The sequence below is a fragment of the Tenrec ecaudatus genome, chromosome 13 (genome assembly GCF_050624435.1).
Source record: "Tenrec ecaudatus isolate mTenEca1 chromosome 13, mTenEca1.hap1, whole genome shotgun sequence".
Taxonomy (NCBI): Eukaryota; Metazoa; Chordata; class Mammalia; order Afrosoricida; family Tenrecidae; genus Tenrec; species Tenrec ecaudatus.
The window spans coordinates 8,843,681-8,862,500 of NC_134542.1; the positions used below are offsets into that span (position 1 = coordinate 8,843,681).

At 42.3% G+C, this 18,820-nt stretch overlaps 1 protein-coding gene across 27 annotated transcripts in view; it reads left to right on the forward strand.

Annotated features, from left to right (window-relative positions):
• The window catches only part of TRIP12 (thyroid hormone receptor interactor 12), a 134,149-nt gene that overhangs the window by 30,153 nt on the left and 85,176 nt on the right, over nt 1-18,820 (forward strand). For all 27 annotated transcript variants that reach the window (XM_075530160.1, XM_075530159.1, XM_075530163.1 and 24 more), the window contains exon 2: nt 9,371-9,517. In XM_075530160.1, coding sequence (XP_075386275.1) covers nt 9,420-9,517 — 98 coding nt within the window. In that variant the 5' untranslated portion in view covers nt 9,371-9,419. The remainder of the gene's footprint in view (nt 1-9,370; nt 9,518-18,820) is intronic.

Here is an 18,820-nt window from a genome sequence, read left to right on the forward strand (position 1 = left end):
CACTCTACCCCATCCCCACTCCACCCCCACTGCTTTGGGTGCAGCATGGTCTTCTTCCTCATAAGGAATCAATTACTGATTTATATGCTACCTCCTGATACTTGAACCAACCCTTTTTGGTAAGGTGACTCTGTATTCCTTCCATCTTGTTTTGATGTTTCCTGCATCAGTCGATGTTGCCCCCATAGAATTCTTCGGTGTTGCAACTCGGGGCCTTAATTTTTCGAACTTGAGATGTGCTGAACATATTTTTGGGTTTCTAACTTTAGATCTGTGTGCACTTCATCACAATACTTTATCTTCTTGGACTTCCTTTTGAATCATCAATTCAGTTCTTTGGCTTCTGACATTCACCATGTCTTTTCCTTGTTGAAGAGCAAATTCCAGTTTTCTGACATTCACTTTTGTTGTTGTTGTTGCTTCTTCCTTGTCTTTGTAACCCTTTTGCTTTCTTTATGGGTGACATCCATAATGTCATTCCACTTATCTGGGCCATTGTTCATTGGTGTTTGAGCACGTCAAATCTGTTCTTGAGATGGTTTCTACATTCAATGGCATGTACTCAGAGTTGTACTTTAACTCTGGTGGGTTAATCAGGAGACTGCTAAATCCAGATGACCTGCTGCCACCCCTTTAATAGCCAGACCACCCTTGCTTGAACAGCCTCTCGAGCATGGACTGTTAGCTATCACTTGTTTCCTTCGTGGAACACTTTTGTTTTTTATCAAGGAAAAGGTCTTTGGATAGTGACCTTTAAGATCACTTTTGGAGGGAGAGGTAGGGAGGGAAGGGTGTTACTGAGATCGCAATGAATGGCATGTAAACAAACTCGCGCGCACGCACACCACCACCACCACCACCACCCCACCCCTTCAAGGGGATAAACAACAGAAACCAGAGGGGAAAGGAGACAGCGGTGGATGTGAGATATGAAAACAATAACAATCTATAATCTATCAAGGGGTCATGGGTGGGGGGGAGCTGATCCCAAGGGCTCAACAGAAAGTGAATGTCTAGAGAACAATGGCAATACCTGTATTAATATGTCTGATACAATTGATGTATGGACTGTAACAAGAGTTGCAAGAGCCCCTAATAAAATGATCATAACATATAAACAAAAGGGAGAAGGGAAAATTAAAATATCAGGGTAAAAGTGTGATTAAAAGGTATTAAAATAGAAAAATAGGTCACTTTTATCTACTACCTTTAACAACTCATTAGGTCATTGCCTTTAGACAAGTTCTTTTGTCCCTGGCAATAGTCTTCAGAGTTCATGTTTTTTCTAGTTTTAAACTTTCGGTCATTTTGCTTGGTTGATGGGTCAATATTAGTCTCTGTTTTGCACATGTGTGTTAAAAAGAGCTGGTTTCAAGTTCTGTTGAGAAATAAAAAGGATATTTCCAAGAAAATTACAGCATAATTTGTATAGATGTTAATGCTTACTTCATACTCAAAAGAATAACGCACTTTCAAATTAATTCCAAAATCTCCTTGACTCTTCCTGAGACCTGGTACATGGCCTTTCCAAGCACATTGCTGTAGTAAAATGTGGGTGCTAGTACCTAGGATTGAATTTCATTCATCAGCCTTGGATGGCACTTGAACAATCGCTTTTTTCCTAGGTTCTTTAATTTTAATTTGTACTCAGTAAGTGAAGGTACAGAGATATGCGAGAGTGCGGTATCGGTATGCTGTGTTCATTATAGTCGATTTCTACCTTGTAAATAGATTGCTGTCTTGGAATAGAATGGCCCACGGGTAAACAAGCTTGCCGTTGGCATCTGGGAGACAGGGATTTTATTCGTTGGTTATATTCTTGAATAGTTAGTTGTTTGGATTCCTCTGGCCTAAAATGAGATGGTCACATCAGGTATGGATTGGTGTGATTAAGTTTGGTTTCCTCTATCATCTAAGGTCTCTGTGCTGTTGGGCCATCCCCCTTCTTATTTGTTGTAAGGTGTTTTCAAGTCCGCTCCAACTCATAGCAACCCTGTATATACAACAGAACAAAATTACCTGACCCATTACCAATTAGGCAATTGTTGCTATGTCCAAGTTCATTGTTAGCAGCCACTGCATCAGTATATTGTAAGGAGGTTTAGCAGACTCCGAGCGAAGGTGAGCCCCACACAACATGGAGCAAAATGCTGCCCTTCCTTTGATTGGTTATAGATTGGACCATTGTGACCCATAGGGCTCACATTGGCTGATACTCAGAATTAGCTCTTCAGGCCTTTCTTTCTAAACCTTAGACTGGACTCTTTGATGAAACCTGTTCAACATGGGAGCAACACAAGCTGCCCCTGCAGGCCAGGATGGCTTTTCCTGATCTCCAGTAATTAATATGAAATCTCCATTCTCTTGTTCTAGAGCTGTGCCTTTCCTTGCTGCCGCAGAGACAATTACCTTTCCTCTCCCAGGCTTGTGCTCTTCAACCCCCCTCTCCATAGAATCATTCTAGTAACTGTACATTTTACAGCCTCTTTCATTTAGGCCCCTTACAAATATAAACTTCCTTAAAGCTTCTTTTAAAAAGAAAAATGGGAAAGTCAACACATCCTACATACACACATGCACACACTTTGTGCCCTTTTTGTTGGCTAGCATTTTCAGAGGATGGCTGCTGTTTATGCTCCGGACACAAGTTTTCTTCACTTTCTAAAGCTGATGGCACATCTTTTGTCCTCTGTGTCTGGCAGGTGACGATTGAACTCTGCCTTGTCCTCCTCTTCCTCTTGACTCCTCCTGCATTGTCACTGCCCAGCCTGACCCCCTACCCCCTTCCCAATTACATTCTTTCTGTTTTCCTTAGACTTTAGCATTTGCCCAAGGTTCTGGCCCTCTCTACTTCGCTTGTTTTTTATTGAGGAAATGGATTCTCATCGATGACCAGGCCTTCACTTAGCTCTTGTCTCTGCTGATCATTTCCCTCATCTACATATCCTGTTACCTACCTACTTCATTCTAGACTGGAGACTGAATTCTTTCCTGGCCCTCTACCTTGATAGCCCTTATAATCACCTCAGTGTGACTGGACTTAGTGACACTTGCCCCGCCCATCTCTATTTTGGTAATACAACCATCACCTATTTTGCATACTTTGCTAAGGTTAAAGACATTACTTGTTAACAACTGTAGCCTAAAGTCTTGGTGAAGATTTAATTCAGCTCATTCACTAAATTGGGGGAAAAACCTGTTGGCTAGAGCTGAAGTTGGTGCAGATAGCTCTTGGCAAACTGGATATTCATCTGTGCAAGATTACCTGCTGGGTAATTCTCTGCAGGACATTCTCCTGTATAATATGTACATACTGTATATATTTGAATATAAGCCAACCCGAATATCAGCTGAGGCACCTAATTTTACCACAAAAGCTGCATTAAAAAATATGCTAAAAACTTCGTATATTGCCACTAGGTATGACTGCAACTTAACATGTAACCCGTGTCTGAACTCCTAATTAATTATAAATAGCCAAGTTAAACAATGATGTTCTTGCCTAGAAAAATGAAATTCTCCTTATGAGCCAGTTGATGGTTCTTCTGGAATTGAAAGAATGTACAATCTAGTTTGTATTTTAGAAAGATTTTCTTAACTCCTCACCAGAGCAAGAAACTGAAGAGTTGTTGGAGATAAGTGTTTCTGTTCTTCTGCATGTGAGGTTGGAGAGCCACTGCCCTAGACTTACCCTTAAACAACAACAAAATAAACCAATCCCACTGCCATTGTGTTGGTGCCGACTCAGTGACATAGTAGAACTGCCCCTTTGGGTTTCTGAAACTAGATCTTCTAAGTGGGGGAAAGAGTGAACTGCTGACCTTGCAGTTAGCAGCCCATCTTGGAACTCACTAGGCCCAAAAGTCTCCTGATGGCCTTAAAGAAGTAGAAAAAAAAAAGACCATACACTTCCGGACCATACACTTTCCCCCACACACTCCCAGCTAGGGATGTCATGACTTTCCAGTATTTTGACTTTTGCAAAAGGAAGGACGTGTTAGTTTTGCTTTGTTCAGCGAAGGAGCACAGTCAGACTGGCTTTGAGTCAGACCTGCGTCTGAATGTTGACCCTGCCACCTATTTCCTTGGGGACCCTGGGATTGCTTCAGCCACCTCTGAAAACCCAAACCCACCTCCATCGCATCCATTCTGACTCTTAGCAACCCTACCTCTGTCGAGTATCCGAGAAGAGAACTCTTGATGGGAACAGCCTCCTCTCACTGTGCTTCAGCTCTTCTGGATGGAAAATGGTTTCTCTCCAGCACCTGTTTTGTCAAGTTGATGAGAAGAGTATTGGAAAAGTAACAATATTTGAGCCACTCTTGGGGAGACTAGGAACTCTGGTTGTGTGTAGTGAGTTAGTTTTGTGTTGGGTTGCTAGCTACAAGGTCGTTAGTTGGAAACCACCAATCACTCTTTAGGAGAGAAAGATGAGGCATTCTACTCTTGTCAAGAGTTACAGCCTAGGAAACAGACCAGGCAGTTCTACACTGTTCTGTAGGGGTTAGCTGACCACAACTGAGGTTTGGGGCGGAGCTGGAGCAGTCAGCTCTGTGACCAGTTGTTGCTTTATTTGCCTCTGTATCACAGGACCTCTCAATTCCTGGCACTTAGCAGCAGCGCCCAGGGTTATTCGTTCTCACTAATCTGAAGCCCTCGCCATTCTGGCGTCCTTAAGCAGGTGGCTGCTTTTTGGGGCAAGGTTAATTCCTCTTCCATTCTCTTATAGTCATTGACTCTACCTTGTGTACTTAATTTGCCACAATGTCTTCTGACACCTGGCTGTGTCCTCCTCGGACCTAGTGTGTGGGGTCTGTAAGTACAGATGGCGTTAGCGACAGGTTGCATGCAGGCTACTCGGTTTGGCAACACACTTTGTTGCCTTATTTGTAAAATGGGAACCCTGTCACACTTGATGAGGTTATCAGCACATTGATGTTTGGCTACAAGAATAAACCTGTGAGTAAAGGGTGGTGCAGATTGTATTTATTACTGCTGTTGTCCAGGCACTGAGTTGTATTCCGAAACCAAACCAGGTGTCTTGGAGGGAGGACCACAGCTAAATCCAGTGCTCACAAACTAGTGGGGGCGCACCCTGGACTGTGAGGCCAGTTCTGAAAGCCAAACGCACCCTGCCTGCATGGGATATGAGTAATAGTGCATTATGAAGATTCGTAAATTACATCTTTGAAATGATCTGGTTTTCAGGCCCCTACTGGCATTGTCAAATAGGCAACAAGGAGTGATTGGGGCACTTTCAGGGTTGGGGTGCTCAACTGAAAGCTCCTTCTTAAAAGTCTGTCAAATGCCATCCACTGGTGGGAAACCTGCCCACATCCTGACCTCTTGTGACATCTCTTGTCCTAGACTTGGTGGCCATTGGACCAGGAAGAACTGCCACCTTCTGAAATTACATGAAGGAATTGCCTCTTGGGAAAATTTCAAGGATGAGTTTTAAAATGTAGCTTAATGTACAACTCACTCTTTACCTGTGTAGCATTTGCCTGTAGAGCTGAATATATTCTTTCACATAAAATTAAAATGCCATTTCATCCAAGTAACAAAGTTTTAGACACTTTGAGCTGAGAAACAGTCAACCTGAGTCTGTTTTCAGTTCTAAAGATAATCCCTGAGCTATTTCATCCGTTCCATTTGAGGACAGTCAAGGAGCCCTGGTGGCCTAATTGGTTGCTACTTGTTGGGCTGCGAACTGCAAAGTCAGCGCTTCGAGCCCTCAGCAGTTCTGTGGGAGAAAGATGAGCCTTTGTGCTCTGTAAAGAGGGACAGCCTTGGAAACCCCAGGGAGCAGTCTAGTCTGCCCTGCAGGGTTGTCCTGAATAGGAATCCATTTGGTAGCCAGCGGTGGGTTATTTTGGGGTGGGAGGTCAGCTCTTTCATTTCAGTGCTTTAGAGTTTGAGTTTTGACCTTAAATATCTGGGTGGTCCTTTTCTCAGGAGTCAAAGTCTGATTCTGGTGCCAGCCACAGTGTATTATCAGATCACCTCAGACCCCTTCCTGCATGCACACTCATGCACAGCACCCTTCCACCCCCTCCACCCCCCCCCCCCTTTGTTGATAACCTGGCCCAGGAGTGGGCTCTGTTTGTCATTGGTTAACCTTTTACTGTTTACTTTCATGGAATTGACATTCCAAAGTTTAACTCAGTAGGATGTCCTTTCTTAAAGATAAGTTTAGACTTCACAACTGGGCAGCCTTTTGATAACACAAGTAACGGGCTGTGGGGAAGTTGGTAGGAAAATCCCATTATCTTAAAAAAAATTTTCCAAAATGTTTTGAGGGCCCCTCACCTAAGCATCTCCTCGTGAATCTCACTATTAGTTCTAGGTACTCTTAAATCTCTGGAGTCACCCACAAGTGGCAAGTAATGTGCAGGCTGAAAAGCACAGGTGTTCGGCATATTATTAAGGTGACTTTGGCCAATGCAGGCCAGAATAACTAGCCTGATTTATATTCATTTGAATAACTTCACAGCCCTTGTTGACATACAGCAGGCATTTAATAGCAGGAAGTGGGCAGGTGAGAAATACCTGCCCTGGGTAATAATAGCACTTTTTGCTTTTCAAAACAAGAGCAGCAGTCTCATGTCATTCCCTTGTAACTCCACTATTTAAAGTCTGGGTATTTATTTGATGGTGGTGTTTGAAGCTTCTTGAATGGATTCTAAAATAGGCTGGCCTACTATTTAATTCTTTAGTTCGTTCAAACGAGGAAGCCCTTGGAAAATCTGGCTTCTGGTTTTTGTGCCCACCAAATTCGAATTTTTTGCAAGAAGGTGACTTTGTCAGGTAAGCATTGGGCTGGTAAACAAATGCAAGGCTGGCATTTCGAACCCACCTCCTGCGCTGCAAAAGTTGGGGGCTATCTGCTCCCACAAAGACTACCTCAGAAACCCTTTCAAGAGCAGAGTCTGCGGATCTACTCAATGGTAGTGGTTTTCATAAGTGGACATTCCCCTTTAAAAGGAGCCTGGGCGGTGCACTGGGGTACAAAGTTATTTGCTAACTGCAACTATACTACTTAGAGAGAAGCTGTGCTTTTATAAGGGTTTGCGGTTGCAACTCTAGTCTGCCAGCCACCACTCCGTGTAAGGAAGGGTTGCTCTGAGTCAGTGCAGCCGTAGGTGGCTGGTTTTCACCAGTGACGTTTATTGTATGTGTTTTTTAATAGCAAAAAGTCACTTGCAGCTACATTACTGGAAATTTGTGGCTGACATGTGGACAACTGGTTATAAGGTGATCTTTAACTCATAATGTTGTTACTGCAGTATTTTTCCCTTCTGTTTATTGAAATGAACACTATTTACTATATATTTGAGTTCTTGTTTTGAGAGAGGACCGTGTTTGAAATAGATTTTCTCACTAAATCCTCCAAATAATTTCATGAGGGTCACTTCTCTTTCCCGTTCTTTTGAACAGGTGTACTCTATATAAGTACTTAAACCAGATAGTATGCAGTCTCCAAAAAGCTCAAGGAGGTGTGAGGGGGAACAACCCATTATCTTTAAATTCGATTTTTCCACGAATTTTCTGAAGCCCCATACAACCTGTGGATGGTTGAGTGGGATTCCAGCTCAGGAGTCGGGCAGTATTTAGGATTCCTAAGAGCAGCAAAAGCTATTTTTATTTTATTTCCAAATTCCAGACACATACCTTCCCAGCCTTTATTCTCAGTTGGCAATCAATACTTAATTCACGAATCCTTCCTTCTGCTTTCAGGGTATTGATAATACAGTCTTTTTCTTTTCTTTTTTTTTTTTTTTAAGAGACATAACCCTGACCTTAAAAGATCAAGAGGTTTATGTGGGTCTTCCCCAAAATATCTTAGTGGAGGGCATCTTTCCATCTCACCACTGTGGATTTCATGAAGGATGTCAAGCATTTATCACCGAAGAAAAGAAATAGACTTTTACTAAAACAGTGTGTGTGCACTATCCTAGCTCCCTGTCCCCTAACCTTACCCTCCATCATTTGCTGTGTGTGCTAACGACTTAGGTATGTTACTGAGGGTGGTGGTGGTGCTGTAATCCTTTTCTGCTGACCTGGGTCGACATGTAATTAAAAAGAAAAGTTGAGTTACTGTTAGTCCGTGTGATCTCTGAAAACAACATGCAGCACCGTGCTCAGCTGTGCCTATTCATTCAGCTCCAGCTCTAGTGCTCTTGTTGGCCATTCCTTATTTTTCCTTTCCCATTAAATAGAAGTAAATAATTCTACCTGGAAATTGGAGGCTTAAAAATACTTGGGTAAGAGTTGGTTTACACAAACTAAATATGTCTCAGATAATAATGTTGGCTTGCGTTTCCAGTTAAATTACTCTTTTTTAGTTTTATCTACAGTAAATTTGCAGAGAAATACAAAGCATCTGGGTTAACTTGTGGTCCGATTTTCTTTTTGTTAACAACTCAGATAGTTGAAATACTGGTTTTACAGAACAGATCAATGAAATTCTGAGCTGAAGTTTCATGTCCAGGGTCACATGGCCACGAGGGAAATCTAGGATACTTGGGAGTGTTGCTCAGTTGACTGGGGCTGCATTTCCCTTCCTTCACCTCCCCCCCCCCCCTGCACATTAAAATGCTCCTGTTGGTTTGGTTATTCACAGCACTTCAGGGAAATAGGCACGGGTTTATGGGTGGGGAAACTGGAGGCTTCCAGCTGGGATTTGTGCAATAGTGAACCTCTCCAAACCTTTACAGTACTCGCATCCTGGTCTGTGCACTTACAAGCAGCAGTGTCCCCTTTTAGGCACAGCTGTGGACGTGGAGAAACAAAGACGTATTTTAGCTGGCACCCCGTGTTTCTTGAACAGAGAATTTTCTGGCAATTTTTTGAAAAGTCAAGTTTTATGTTCTGGTTTTTTAATCACGTGCCTTGAGTTGAGTATATTCCCGACAGTTTTTAAACACATTAATCAAGTAGTCTTTACAAGGTATTATGATTTCTAACTGGTTCATTTCTACTGGGGACACTGTTGGAGAATTTGCCGCCTCACCTGGGATACACTGAATCATAACTGCCATTGTAGCAAGGTTTTTTAACATGAGGATCACCTAGGGATCGTGTTAAACTGTAGATTCCTAAACCCACAGGGGCAGTTGTGCCCTGCTTCACAGGGTTGCCATGGGTCAGAGTTGATGACAGTGAATTTGATTTGAGGCAGAGTGGACCCACTCAGAGGCTGCTATTTAGACAGCGCTTTGTTGGTTAAAGCTATCAAAATCACATTATTTGCATCACCCTTTAATTCCGTTACTACTTTCGATGGACCATCATCTCCCATGGCCCTTAATTTTCTAGGTACCATTCCACAAACATCTAATACATTTTGTTTCCTCTGTTTTTCTTGCAGTGAATGGTAGTGTCTAGAAAGGGTATGTCCCTTCAAGAGAGAGGTGCCAATGTCCAACCGGCCTAATAACAATCCAGGGGGGTCACTGCGACGTTCACAGAGGAACACTGCCGGGGCCCAACCACAGGACGACGCCATAGGAGGAAGGTAAGGCCGTGACAAGGGTGGGAACATGATTATAGGGCCACAGTTTTGAGGGGCTCGCTGAGCAGGGCAACCTTCCCCCACCCACCAATTTTTGAGTGGAGTAACAAACAAACTTCAAAGTCAATCTTAAATCACCCCCTCATCAGCTCCTCCACCATGCACATGGTCACACAAGCTGCTTGCAGGACGTGTGTCATGCACGAGCTACAAGAACTCCAGCCTCTTGTGTCACTCCTTGTGTGTCACACGGATATTTTGTTGACCAGGAGCTTCATTTGTGTTTAGAAATTGAGCTTTGACACCCTGGCATTTGAGTTTTTAAATCAAATGTGTTGACAACTTACAGATATGGAGGAGCGGGCAGGCTGACGTTGTTAGTGTATCAACAAGTTCGTCTTTTTTCTTGGGGAACCCAGTGTTGAGCTAGAGGCTTTAAGAGGAATGTTGTACTGCGCTCGTGTGAGGAATCAGATGCTTTCCCTTGAATGTAGATTTGAGGCCTGGCAGGCCTGCACTGTATCTTCAGATAGATGTACAAGGTTCTCTGGCCTCTGCAAAGAAGGCCCACTTCTCTGAGGACTAACATTGCGCAGCCGTACCTTGTGTTAACCACTAAATCTCAGATATCTGGCACAACACATCTGGTCAAGATTATAAAAATCTTGAAAATGTCAGGTATAAAAATGGAAACCACGAGAGTAGGCTGAGTGAGGCCACTTTTGTGGTGAGGCCTGTGGGCGCTAGAGTAGGGCAGCTCTGTATGTAGTGTCGGCCGCTGGCACTAAGTAGCTTTGCGTCCTTTGCCACGTCTTCCTAACCGCCTCCGTTTCCCAGGCCACACGGTGGGGAGGGGGCCGCGTGCAGTGTTAGTGTGTGGAGCTCAGCTCTTGGCAGGTGTTTGCAGCCCCGAGTCCCCTTCTGCAACTCTTTTGCTCTTTCACACTCATCTTAACCTTTTTTTTTTGGTTGTTTTTAACTTTTTGTTGTGAGTTAAATGGAAGTGTAACGGAGTAGCGCATCCCTTTATTCTTCAGTTGATACACATTTCCTTGCTTCCTTGTCATTTCCTGTTTATTCCTTCTCCACCTTTCCTAAGTCTCTGAATTTTGATCTTGGGGAATGACGACTGCCCTTTTGAATCTTCTAAGGCAGCTTATTCTAGGCAGCGGGGGTGGGAGGCGCAGAGTGACTAAGGGCCACAGTCTTAGGGATTCCACCTGTCTATCTGACCACAAGCCTCACCCTTGTGATTTTTTTTTTAGTTCTATTCTTTGGTTATTCTTGGGAGCAGCCAAATTAGTTTCTGTTGCTTCTTTTTAATATTTTAAAGAATTAGGAAAATGTAGAGAAAAGTCAAATTCCACACCTCTGTTACATTGGTCTATTCCTTCCTGGTCTTTTCTCTCCTTAACTGCTTCTACATGATTATTTGTAAGCATGGAGCCTGAGGGTGCACATGAGTAACATATACACTTTGGCCAGCTGAGATTTCTGTTAATTTGTGTTCTATCTGAACTCTTGTTACATGTGGATCGACAAGTATTTGCACAACCCATTGCTCATAAATCCACAGTGATGTTTGTTTAGCACCACTGCCTTTTCTATACATCAGTGCTATATGCAAAACCACTCCTATATTGGATCGTGTTTATATATATTTTTTAAATGAATGAAAACCAGTGGGAGCAGTTCACGCTAATGATTAAGAAGCATTATTGGTTTGCAAAACTTTAAACGTGTGATGGACACGGAAAATGATTGGGTTTTTAGATGGCATAACTCCTGTGTTTTAGGACAGTCAACTCAACGATGAAGGAAAAACAAAATCATGTAAAATGTGTGTGACAGAACGGACCGGAACAGAAAAAGCAAAGTGTAATGAAACATTTTACAGCTTTTACCTAACATCATCTCCTTCCTTGCCTTTTGATAATGGAAAAGAGCCCCAACTGTTAACTACAAGGTTGATAATTCAAACCCATCAGCAACTATCAGGGAGAACGCCGAGGCTGTCCATGTAAAGATTTTCAACCTCAAAAACCCGTTGTGGGTTTCTAGGAGTCAGCATTGACATGATGGCAGTGGGTTTTTTGATCACAGAACTATTTCAGCCTGTTCACTTAGAAACAGCAGACTGCTGGGACCACAGGTGTCATTTTCCATGCCATTCAAAGGTGTTTGAAAACATACCTCTGAAGTTGTCCTCAGCTGTGTGGCTCTCACATAGTTTGGTATGTTCAGTAAATGGAACTTCTCTCTCTCTCTCTCTCTCTCTCTCTCTCTCTCTCTCTCTCTCTCTCTCTCGTGTGTAATAGACATGTGTGTGATAATTATGATCGGCACATAGATTTAGAATTTTAATCAGAAGTCTTAGTTTGACTCAGAATGCCAATTAAAGGATTTTTGCTGGTCTGCATTTCACACTGCCTGCTTAGGAGAGATGGCTGTGTTCTCTAGAACCCTGGGGAGATGGAAGGCTGCCTCATCACACTCTAGACTGACTTGGAAACCACTGCCTGAGTGCATGCCACCCTAGCAGTGACTGCATCTCTACAAAGCCTCTTAGGATTTTCTGAGTGGTCCCACAACTGTTTGGCTCTGTTCTTCATCTGACTCTAAAATACTGTGCCTGTGGCTTTGTTTTCTAGAAACTGCCAACTTGTCAGTTCTTCGTGATACAGTGCTTCAAATAAAGAAGATGCTATTACGGCAGCACTAGTGGTACTAAGTGTGTGAAAATTATTACAAACACTCTTGTTTATAATACTTTTTGCAACCTAGCAGACTCAAGGAACTATCATTGCCCTTAATCCCTGCTATGTCAATGTTGAAACTTGCCTCACCTCTATAATGTTGAGCCAGGACTTGATTCCAGACCTGAATAGCACCTGTGGGTCTTTTCAGATTGTCTTTACATCACAAACCATTCACTTCCATTTGATAGGGGACTTTAGAGCAGGGCATGAAATACTAATAATTGCAGCGTATTAACCCATTTAATTTAAAGTATAAGTATTATCTTCCTCAAGTTTCTTGACATCATGCATTTTGGATCCACTTGTACTTTCTTCCAAACTGGATTTACAGTCTTTATAGAGCTACCTCCTGTTGACCATCTTTGCCCTCCTCCTAAATCAAGCGTACCTGCTTCTTCTACAACACTCATTTGTGCTCACCTGTAAGAGAAGAGAAAGTAGTAAACTCTTTGGAATATACCAACATAGGTACTCTCCTTTGATTATTTCTCTGGCTTTTTTTTTTCATCACCCTTTTCTTCCCATAGACAAGCATTCATCTTTCTCCTAATGTCCTAGGCTGGGTTCACTAGAGAAGCAAAACAAAGTAACTCTTAGATATGTTTATACAGGGAGTGGAATTTATACCCAGGAAGTGGCCTCACACAGCGGTAGAAGTGGGCAGGTCCAAGTCTGACAGGCAGACTCCCAAGTCTGTGGGTCAGATGTTAGGCTGGAAGCGTCTCCTGGCTCACTTAGCTGTGGGGACTGATGAACCTAAGATCAGCAGGAAGACCACAGGCTGGTGACTGCAAAGGTGGATGAATCCAAATCTGGCTGATTACATAGTAGGCTGTTGACAACTGTGATCAGCAGGCGCAATGGTAGGCATTGACTCCACTCCAAAAGAACTTGGTTGATGAGTCAGACCTATCGAAAAGCTTAGACACTTTTCACAGCTTCTACTTAATTAGAAGCAGGCCACATCCTAGGAAACCTCGTAATTGCTTCAGGGTTGTGACCCTGATGTAAGGAGTTTGGATTCCACCCTTATCTACTAGGACTGCTTGGCTGCTCACAACAGCAGATCCCATTATGGAGTTGATTACATTGTGTTGGGTCATATTATTAGCGATTACTAGATCTTACCTGCCAAGCCACTGAATTCCTGACCCAGCAAGTTGACACAATACTAACCACACTCTTCTGTTAATTTTTTCTTTTCCTCTTACCATTTTTTGGACTCTAGCTGATCTGTTCCTCTTTTTTCTGTTCTCTTTTTCTTCTTTAGGCACTCCTTCCCCTCCACTGCTTCTCTGTGTTGGCTTGTTCTCAGGGACACTTCCTACCCTTTTCTGCTTCTAGCCACAGGTATTTGTAGGCTACCCCGCCCTCCACCATGTAGCAGCATTCTCATGACATCATGTGCTTTTCCCCCTTTTTCTCAAATGGCAACCGTGGGATTGTCCTCAAATTCTATGAGCAACTTCCTTTCAGATTGCTTGAGTGATAATTGGGACATTATTTGGGGAATAAGAACAGATCAGAACGGGAAATTGGAAAGCTTCAGTAAAATTTAAAAAAAGATCATTTTAATTCTGCCACCCAGAGTTTAACCATGGCTGTTATTTCTACCGTAAGTTCATCTAGTCTTTGCTATGTCTACTTCCTATGTAACAGATGATGCAGTAACCCACTGCTCTCTCCAGATACGAGCATTTTCTGGAATTTTGAAACATTGCTCTGTAATAAAATTTAAAACAACTCCATCCATGATTTTCTTCTATTTGAAAGCCCGTGCTTTAAACAATGTTTAGGCCTTTGGTTGTTGACTTTTCCTCCTTAGTTTGTAATCTTTACAAAAATAGTGCTATGCTTATGACATTTAAGTATGATTTTACTTTAATTCTGAAAGAGGGTTTATTAGATCTAAGGGTATGACTGTTATGAAGATTCTTAACAGATTGTCACTGGAAAGACTAGACCAATTTGTACGCCTCCCAGAGCTCCGAAACCAACTATTTCCTCAAATCCTAGGCAATACAAAATGTGCTCTCTAACAACAACAAAAGTCCCAACCCCACCCCCCAAGAAAAGGACTCCTTTGGCTAAAGTGAACATTTTTGGGGCTACTCTAGAGTTGAAGACGTTCCCAGCATGTAGCCATTGAGCTTTTTTTTTAATTTAACTTTTTTATGATGAAATATATGGAGCACGTTTACACTTTTATTTTGTGACTTGTCAATTTATGTCCTGTCTCTATTAATGTTGGAATTGCTTATTCTTTTATTAAACCCGTATTGGGAAAGTTATCAAATGCATTGGCATGAGCAGCATTTTTTTTATATAGAAATTTGAAAACTTTGGTCAGCAAGGTGATCACATCTGTACTGCTTTTCTTTCTTTGCGCCCTCCATCCCCCATGTATGTGATTTTTTTTTTTTCCTCCTTCAATTCTGTGAGTTTTACATTTGATGGATCTATCTGGAAGTTTCTGATGGTATTAGAAAATGCTTGTGTTCAGCCTACTCCTGCCCTCTTAAAAAAATTTGGCAGTAAACTTGGGATAACTATTGGTTATTGAGTATAAACTCAGTTGTGAGATTGTAGGTTATATGTAGCTTTTTAACAGTTTCATTGCTGACTTTTAAGCACAAGCATTAACTATATAGACTCTGATTTTGCTTGAAAAATGATTCCAAAGGGTGGGAGGTATTTGAGGAAGTGAGTATTGTTCAGAGTAAATTTGACAGCATTTTGTTTTTTAACTTTGAAATACAATTTAGAATGTCACTGGTTATACTGTCCAATCCTGCCCTGTTCCCCACTCAGCATTATTTTCTCCAAGCCACTAGTGGCGCCGCCTTTTTTCCAGGTATTTTTGTTTAGTTTTTGGATAGTTGCATTGGAAAATTTTTATGCCTCTGCGCAAATATGTACATTTCTGATAGCTCTGCAGGTGAACTTCCTGGAAGTGAACTTGCTTGGTTAAAAGGGCCGTACCATCCCCTTGTGTCATGTAAATTCATTTGATCCAAATTACACTCTTTGCACCAGGAAGAGAGTTCTTCCACTGTTCTATTTGTGGTTTCTGTTGTTCATTTTTTTACCCCTGCTGATTTAAGAAAGAAATGCTTTCTTTTATTAGTACATTTTTAGTAGTGTAAAGGCTAAATGTTGGTAAAGTCCATTTCAAGTAGTAAGAGTCCATTTTAAGTAGGAAGAGCCAATACTATTTCTTACTGATGTGCTACTAAATCTGCTTGGGTTCTTTTCATATGTACTGGAGCGTAAAATTCCAAGTAGTACCAAAAGCAGCTTTGAAATTGTGGCGATATGAGACTTGTACAATCTCCCATGAGAAATGTAGACTCAGTGGAGCGCAAATGCTTTGAAAATGATTAGGGCAAAGAATGTACAGATCTGCTTTATACAATTGATGTATGTATATGTATGGATTGTGGTAAGAGTTGTATGAGTCCCTAATAAAATGTTAAAAACATAAAAACACATTAAAAAAAAAAGAAAAGAAATCTAGACTCACACCCTGGAAGTCCTGGGAGGCTATGGGGACGGTTAAAGACAATTCACAGAAGATGTAGAAATTAACTATAATTTTTTAAAGACTTGAATAAGAAGTCACGATAGCTTTTTATTTATATTTTATTTATATCCCTTTTTAAGAATAAGTTCTTGTATTTTACACACATTAATGTGGCTTCAAGGAGCTCTGGTGGCATAGTGGTTCCATGTTGGGCTGCTAGCCACAAGGTCAACAGCTCAAAACTGCCAGCTGCTCCATAGGAGAAAGATGAGACATTTTACGCCCTAAAGAGTTATATTACGGTCTCGGGAGACGACAGGGGCAGTTCTACCTTGTCCTATAGGGTGGCTATGAGTCAGAATTGAGATTCTGAGTGGGATCGTGACTTGCTGTGTGTACTCCCTGTATCATAGGCACCGTAACAAGTCATTACATAACCTGTGTACTCATTTAAATGTTGGTTTTAATGTTTCCATTTACTGTTGTGTTAATATGATTAATTCTATTTTAATGACATCTGATTTCTGGTTTACTTGATAGCAAGTGGTATTAAGCTATTTCCAACCTGTATTCTCTAGATACTGGACGTAGAGTTTTGGGGTCTGGGAGTCTATTTTTAAACATGTTTTACCCTTCTAGAAAGTTAACCTTTGCAGAGTTAGTTGTAAACACTTTTTTGTAATTAGAAATTGATTATATCAAGATTATTAAATTTCCTGATAATATGGTCACTTTTCTGTTTCACTGTAATATTTTTCTAATGTTAGAAATAAAATTGGAAAAGGGGCCATAGTTTAACTTTTGAATTATTCTGTTTTCCAGTGGGAAAGTGAAGCCCTTCCAGGACTGATCAAAACAAGCTGTGCCTGTGTCATCAGCTTGATCCCTCCCTCTCTCCCCTCCATCCCCAGAGGAGGAAGCAAGCACGCCACAGTGGAGTGCAGGCTTTCGGGGGCCAGAGACCATATTAAGCCCTGGTGGCGTAGTGATTATATGTTGGGCTACTAATCCCACTGTCAGCAGTTCAAAAACACCAGCTGCTCTGCAGGAGCAAGAGGTGTTCCACTCCTGCAAAGAGTTGGTCTCGGAAACAGACCCAGGCAGTTGTACCCTGCCCTGTATGATGAGTTTAAGTTGGAATTGACTCGATGGCTGTGAGAGAATCAAATGGCAATAATCGCCACTGGCTTCAACTCTGTTGCCATTTTCTGCTTTTCAATCTTTGCCTAGGCCGTTTTCCTTCTAAATTACTTTTAGAAGATGTACGTCTTCAGACCTTTTCCTATGAAATCTTACCTGTTTTGAGAGAGCCAGTCCAAACTTACCACTTTTGGCCTAAGCTCTTCTCCAGTTTCGATTCCTGCCACACATTGCCACATTCTTAGGACGGTTAAGGTGGTAGCATGCTGGAGGCTGGCAGAGCAACCACAGGCTCGGGATCTGGGTAGCTAGTGTAGTAGTGTCTGCCGACCTGGTGGTGTCCAGCTTTTCCCTCAGTGTTCATTTGGGCAGCTTTGGAGGGGTCTCTATACCAGGTTGGTGTATTTCAAGGGTCAGCTAGGGCAGTGTCATAGTGACGCTCTCATTTACCCTTGGCTGTGAGACTGAGGCAGGCAGGGGTGAAGAGCTGATGGCTCACATCAGCTGGGCTTTCACGGGCCAGGTGGACTTGAGAGTCACAGAATTTGGGTTTTATTTCTAATGTTACTGCAAGTAATTGGTATTCAACAAGAACTGGTTGGGGTAAGAAATAAACAGGTTTAGTTGCCTGATGTTTGTAGGCATAGACATGACTTATTTTTATGTAAAGCTGGGGTGAAGGTGGGGTTGAAGTGGGTGGGATTGTGCTGCAGAGACTCTGGCTGCCCAGTGCTAACTGCTCAACCGCCAACCTACAGGGCTGCAGATTGAACCCACCAACTGCCACGCAGAAGAGGGATGTGAAACCCTGTTTCCATGAAGATGTACAACCTTGGATGCCCTCCGGGCATAGTTTTCCTCTGTCCTATAGGATTTCTGGGAGTCAGAATCTACTTTTGGACACTGGGTGTAGTTTTTTCCTTTTAGATTTTGTTATCAAACAGTAACAAACAACCCTAAATCTTATGAGCTTTTAACAACCTAACCTCTAACCGACTTGCCTGTCCTGATGGGGTCGCCTGTGTTTCCTGTTTGTACATTCAGGGTACCCTGCTGGGTAGGCAGTGGTCTGTGGGGCAAGGGAAATGGTGGGTTGCCCTCTACCTCTCCAGAGTCTTCTCCTAGAAGCCCCCACCACCACCACCACCACAAGGCAAGATGTCTGCTAAGAGGAGCCATTTTGGGTTATTGTAAATTTCATAGCTATGGCAGGCTGGTTATGTGTTAGCCCTTATAAAACGTAATGAATTTCTCTCATCTCCACTTTGTGTGACAGACCTGTGGGGGTGGGTGGGTGTTCTCTTCATTTTTCTGTATCATTAGCCACTATGAATGTCTGCCTTTTCTATTTTCCTATATTTTCAAACAATATGTTCAAGTTGGCTACATAACTGGTAACCTGCTCCTTTCAGTAACCAGTGCTATAATACTCAGTCTTAAGCTGTAGCCCAAGTTGGGCCCAAATGTTCAGCTCCCACTTTTTAAAAAAAATTATTTTTTAGTGGCTTGTACAACTCTTACCACAATCTATAGAATCTATACATACATCAGTTGTGTAAAGCACAGTTGTACATTCAGTGCCCTCATTCTCAAAACATTTGCTCTTCACTTAAGCCCCCGGCATCAGCTCATTTCCCCCTCCTCCCCGCCCCCCCATGAACCCCAATAGTTTATAAATTGTTATTTTGTCATATCTTACCCTGTCCATTGTCTCCCTTCACCTACTTCTGTTGTCCGTCCCCCAGGGAGGAGGTTATATGTCGAATCCTAGTAATTGGTTCCCCCTTTCCACTTCACCCTCCCAGGATCACCATTCTCACCACTGATCCTGAAGGGACCATCCACCCTGGATTCCCTGTTTCCAGTTCCTATCTGTACCTATCT